This window comes from Fulmarus glacialis, unplaced genomic scaffold (genome assembly GCF_000690835.1).
Source record: "Fulmarus glacialis isolate BGI_N327 unplaced genomic scaffold, ASM69083v1 scaffold14641, whole genome shotgun sequence".
NCBI lineage: Eukaryota > Metazoa > Chordata > Aves > Procellariiformes > Procellariidae > Fulmarus > Fulmarus glacialis.
In genome coordinates this window covers 23273-28600 of record NW_009192235.1, presented here as the reverse complement: position 1 = coordinate 28600, position 5328 = coordinate 23273, and the positions used below count along the sequence as shown (strand labels likewise).

The following is a 5328-nucleotide window of genomic DNA, read 5'->3' as shown; positions in this document are numbered from 1 at the left end:
CCAACAATAGCAGTCTCTTCTGTCAGGTGGATGGGATTAAGTGAATGGTAGTCATGAAATATTTTCTTTGTCCACCTTCACTGTTCTGTGTGTTAACGATTCAGGCTTGGCCTAGAGTCTGTTTTGGCCCCTCCCAGGAGGCTCACCACAGCATTAAAATATCACAAACCTTTACTTGCATTTCCATGCCACATTTGGTAAAGTTAGAAAGAGTTAAGAGTCAGTAGGACTGAAAGAAAAACAGCAAAATATTCAAATATCCACTGGTTTTGCGTACTGAACTAGATGGTCCTGAGGCCTCCTCCTTCAGACTGTTTACCATACTTGCAGCTTTTTGTAGTTCACAGTGCAGTTGCCCCCAACTTAATCACATATTTCACTGACCCAAGTACCATTTGTTTTAAATTACGTAAATTCTAGTTTGTGACGCTTAGTAACAGCCAGAAGCTCAGAGGCAAAGTTTTGGTGACTTAAACCTTACCACTGAAACAGTTTAAGAGCTTAAGGCCTTAATACTTACTAAACAGTTTTCATCCTTATTTAATGCCTACTAAGTCACATGTGTCTGAGTCATCAGCTAGGTTGAAGCCATTAAACTCACCACAGAAACTTTGCCACCTAGCATTCAGTTCCTGATGTGATTAGTAGTAAGTTACCATCTTTGTCGCCCAGTTTCTGGCAATAGGAGAGAGAACCTTTGTTACTTGGTGTCATAATGTGAGAACTGAATTCTGTTCCAGGTTGAAGGTTCAGGTTTTACAGAGAACTGTTCTCTACTGGAAGACAATTCTGTTCCTGTACAGCCACTCACCTTTCTATCCCCTTTCCCAAGCCTCTCTGTGTTTCACTTCTGCTTTCTACTACTTTGTATTCCACTGAGGTCTTTCTTCTAGCACCTGGATGCTGACTGAAGGACAGGAGAAGTGCACTATCTTTGCGCTCATTTCTTGTATCCATTTTTACCCTCTTCTTCAGCTGCTGGCAAGCAACGATAAAAAAAAATTAAAAAGCTGTATTCAGTTCTTGGGCAGTTCAAAACCTACTTAATGGAAACAGGGTTTTGGATAACCTTGCTGCCAGCATTTAGCAGTTCATTAAGCATATGTGAATGATGCTTTTTAGAGGCATATAATTTCACTAGACTTGGGTGAGTATTTGTAAAAATAGCAAAAAACCCCCAACAAATTTAAAAAAAAAAAAAAAAAACCACCACCACATCCCATCCAGCACATACCATCTGACTTCAGAACAGCAACATGTCTCACAGTACTGAAATCCAGGTTCCAACTCCAGAGAGTGAATGAGCTACGCTTTCTCAGCAAGGTGATCAAAATGTTATTTTAAAGTGAACAAAATAATATGCATTTTCTTAAGCTGAGGTGGCTAACTCTACAAAAACTTTAAACTTGAGGCAGATACTGGGAGCAGGAAACTTCTTATCAGAAGGAAGGGTTAAAGCTTGACAGTTTGTGAGCAACTTTACAAGGATTTAAAATGGAAAGTGCTAGGCAATGTACGTATCAAGGCATAAATATTCTGTGTGTGACATAAGCTGTTAAAATGCTTCATATTGTTAAATAACATCTTCAACAAAGGCAGGGTCTGCTTGAAATGTCATGTAATTTAGATTTTTTGAAAAGACCTATCTGTTCATTGAGAAAATAGCTTTGTTTGCTTCAGAGGAGAAAAAATACAACATGTAGATGAAAAATCTGTCACTTGTTAGAAGCATTGTTTTGGTCTTGTGCTTTTTAGTATTATTACCTTTATTCAGGCAGAAGTGTAAGAAAGTATTTTTCAAATCTCAGATTTGTTTTGGGTTTTTTTTATTGTTTTGTGTGTGTGTGTTGGGTGGGGGTTTTTTGTGTTTTGTTTTTTTTTTTTTTTTTAAGAAAGTACATTTAGTGTATGTATTTCATATATTTATATCCAGTCAGATTCTCCTCTGACAATTCCCTTTAATGTTTTTCTCCAGTTGTTACTGAAAGTACTTGTTCTCAGGGAAGTATAAAGGAAAAAACACTGAAGATCCTATTTATCTCCTAGTTTGTAAATTGAATATAGCAAATATGAGGATGATTATTCTTATTTCTGAATGCTCATCCAGAACTGATGTAGTTCTGAAAGTCTCCTTGATGTTTAGCAACTATGGAAGGAATCCATTTTTGTCAAACTTCAATAAGATTGCTGTTGAGCTCTAAGCCAAGAGCATATCATAGTGCAGTCATTCCCAGAGTGGGACTTACCAAAGAAATGAAGTATTGGCAGGAGGGAGGGGAAAAATGGAACTGCTAGAGTAATGTTAAGATGTATCACTACAAAAATGCACTTTTAACTTTTAAAAAAAAATACTAAAATGGAAGAAAAATCCTTATTTTGATACAAGCAGCTTTGGTAAAAGCTGTAACCTCATAATTCATGTGCAACCTGTACAGAAGTTGGAGAAAATAGTCAGGCATAGCTTTGTGTTCCTCAGTTGTCTTTCAGTCTGCCTGCAGAACAGTTGCTTGGTAGAGTGATACTTTTTTTTCTTGCCTATATATCCTGATTTCAGAAAAAATGCTGAAATCGGTGGTGGGGAGAAGGTGATCAGCACTAAATAACTTGTTTAACTTTTGCATACAGATGGACAGACATCTTCAGAAAATAGCCCACAAACAGAACCAAGTGGAAATGGGATGAAAGATCATTCTAATCTTAGTGTAAGTATCTAAACAGAAACTTGATTTAAAACGTGTTGATTTTCTGCAAAATATTTAGGAAAATTTGTCTCTAGTAGATTGGTCATAAGTTGCACTCTGCGGTCCAAATGATAAAATTGTATTTATACTTGTATCACAGCAAGTGATACAAGTCTTGTGAATTAATTTTGATGTGTGTCTAACACAACCCCTGCTGAAAATTAATTGTAACCCAAAAGATGAAACTATGGTCAAGCTGATGGTCAGTGAGCAGAGATAGCCTTGCTCAGGGTTATGCCATAGCTAAGGCAGTTGGAACTAGCTGTTATCTAGTGTGACAGGCTACATCAAAGTGGGCCTGATGGGATTGGAGATGTTCGCTCTTCTTATCCCTTTTCCTAAGCTAACTTCCCTGTTTTCATTGTGTTGCAGAATTCACTACCTGATCAGTCACTGGCATCTGAAAGTGAAGCCGTCAGTTCAGGATTTGCTCCTCCACCTTTCCCTCCAGTCAGACCTCCGTTGATGCCTGTGGATCCTAGAGCACCTTTCATGAGACGAGGACCTACTTTTCCTCCCCCTCCACCTGCTGGCATGTATGGACCACATGAATGTTTTCCAGTACGAGACTTTGGGCTTCCGCGCCCTCCGCTGCCAAGTACGTAGCTTTTGCCAGCATTTACTTCAAGTTGATGAACGTGAGTGCTTTGTGCAGGTAGTGAGTTACCACACTGGGTGAACACTTGAATCTTTATTTGCATGTACTACTTCTCAATTCAACTAACCGGGAGCATCTTTTCTGATGAAGGTTAATTGCGCTGTACGCTTTCTTCTTCACAGTTGCTCATACTGATAATGTTTTTACAAATACTAGCTTTGGCTGGAAAATACACATACACACACACACACACACACACACACACACAGTTCAGCATTTAAAGAGTTCTTTTTTGGGTAGGAAAGCAAGTAGGTGCTTACCTTAATCCTGTTCCTCCTATGAGGTTGCATTATACATAAATCTTAAAGTTTCATCCTTTAGCTTTGAGGTATGTTAGTGTCCATACAGAGGCATGAATTTAGGACGTACTTGTTAATTGGTTTTCCTTGGAGTTTGCATGCGTTAGTGGAGCAAGATGTAAGTATCAGACTGAAGGGCTTCTTTCTGCCTCCTGCTGTTCTCTGATTAACCTGTGAAGAACTAAACAGTTACTTTGCAAAGTATCTGTAAGGTGTGACAGCCAAGGGCTGCTACAGACCAAAGGTGATGGTGGCAGCAGCAGCCCATGAACAGATGCAGACTGGCTGCTGCTGTGAGCCTGTCGCAGGTAACTACTGAGAAGAGTGATCGTTTTGTCCTCCCCCTTCCTAGCATCTTTGGATGCGTAACACCTACCCTAGGTGTACTCTGTGACTTCTATTTAGGTAGGCCATTGCTGAGCAATAAGATACGCGGGGTAGGAGGAGCAAGTCTGTGTTTGCTGTTGTGATTGATGTTAACTGGACTACTCTGATTCTCTCACAGTAAGAAATCCATTTCCAATGAGATCTTATCCTCACTATCCACCTCAACGACCTGGATTTTTGCCTCCACCACCACCTCCTGAAAATAGAGTTGAGCCACCCCAACAGCCAAATCCATCACCTGTAGAACAGCCAGAACCACAGCAAGAGACTTGACAGTCGTTTGAGCAATGTGCTGAACCATTTCTGTACTCTTCTAATGGCATTTTACAGCATTTTTCCTTATGTTAAGTAACCATTGTTACTTAGATATATACAAACTACTTTGCTCAAATTGAAGCTTAATAGAAAATTCTCAGGATGGTATTTTGTAAATAAAGAATGAAATAACTGAATATTGTGAATAAGTGATTTCCATTGTACAATAGTCATTTTAAATTAAGTATTTCTAACTTGAGTAATCTCTTCAGAGGTGTATAAAATTAAATCATGTGAACCATATTTTAAAAGTCCAGCTGCTTTGTCCTTGTTTAGCTGTACAGGGAATATCTCTGCATGCCAAAAGTGATGCTTGCTGCTTTATGAATAGAATGTGAAAACAAATTGAAACAGTTAATAAAAGTTTACTGAAAATGAAGGCAGTCACTGTTAACTTGGTACTATAGAAGTCATTGAAGTAAAGAGGAATTAATGCATACGTACTCTGTTAATGACCTCGTAGGTAATCTTTCAGCTGTCAAAGCTTTACAAAGTGGCAGTTGTCCTACAGTACAGTGGGAGGGAAGGGGAAGCAGAAATGCAGAGCAACTCTCCCACCACTCTTCAAAACCGATAGTGTGGGGTTGTGTTTTATTGAAGATGTGTATGTAGTTTTTCTATGACATGGAAGGAAGGAGTCATAGCTATGTGACGCTTCAGCATCACCAGACCCTTAGCTTTGTAGATGTATGTCTGCAGCAAACTAATACTAGGTTTTTTTACTGTCTCGACATGAATTCAGTTTTTTAGTCTTCAGATTTTAACACTGGCATTTGGGAAGCTGGGTGGGACAAAAAACCTACTTCCCAATTCCTTCAACTCTAACTTTGGAGAGCACTCAGGATTTATCAACAAAATGGCCACATAGGATGGGGCAGGAGATTTCTGTAAGCATGCTCATCCTAACACATAGTACAGGTAATTAAAA

At 38.9% G+C, this 5328-nt stretch overlaps 1 protein-coding gene across 1 annotated transcript in view; it reads left to right on the top strand.

Annotated features, from left to right (window-relative positions):
- The window catches only part of CTAGE5 (CTAGE family, member 5), a gene marked incomplete at its 5' end in the record, with an annotated part of 17879 nt that extends 13348 nt beyond the window's left edge, over nt 1-4531 (top strand). Inside the window, 3 exons of the mRNA XM_009587006.1 lie at nt 2626-2702; nt 3114-3339; nt 4204-4531. Coding sequence (XP_009585301.1) covers nt 2626-2702; nt 3114-3339; nt 4204-4358 — 458 coding nt within the window. The remainder of the gene's footprint in view (nt 1-2625; nt 2703-3113; nt 3340-4203) is intronic.
- Nucleotides 4532-5328: the final 797 nt, after the last annotated feature.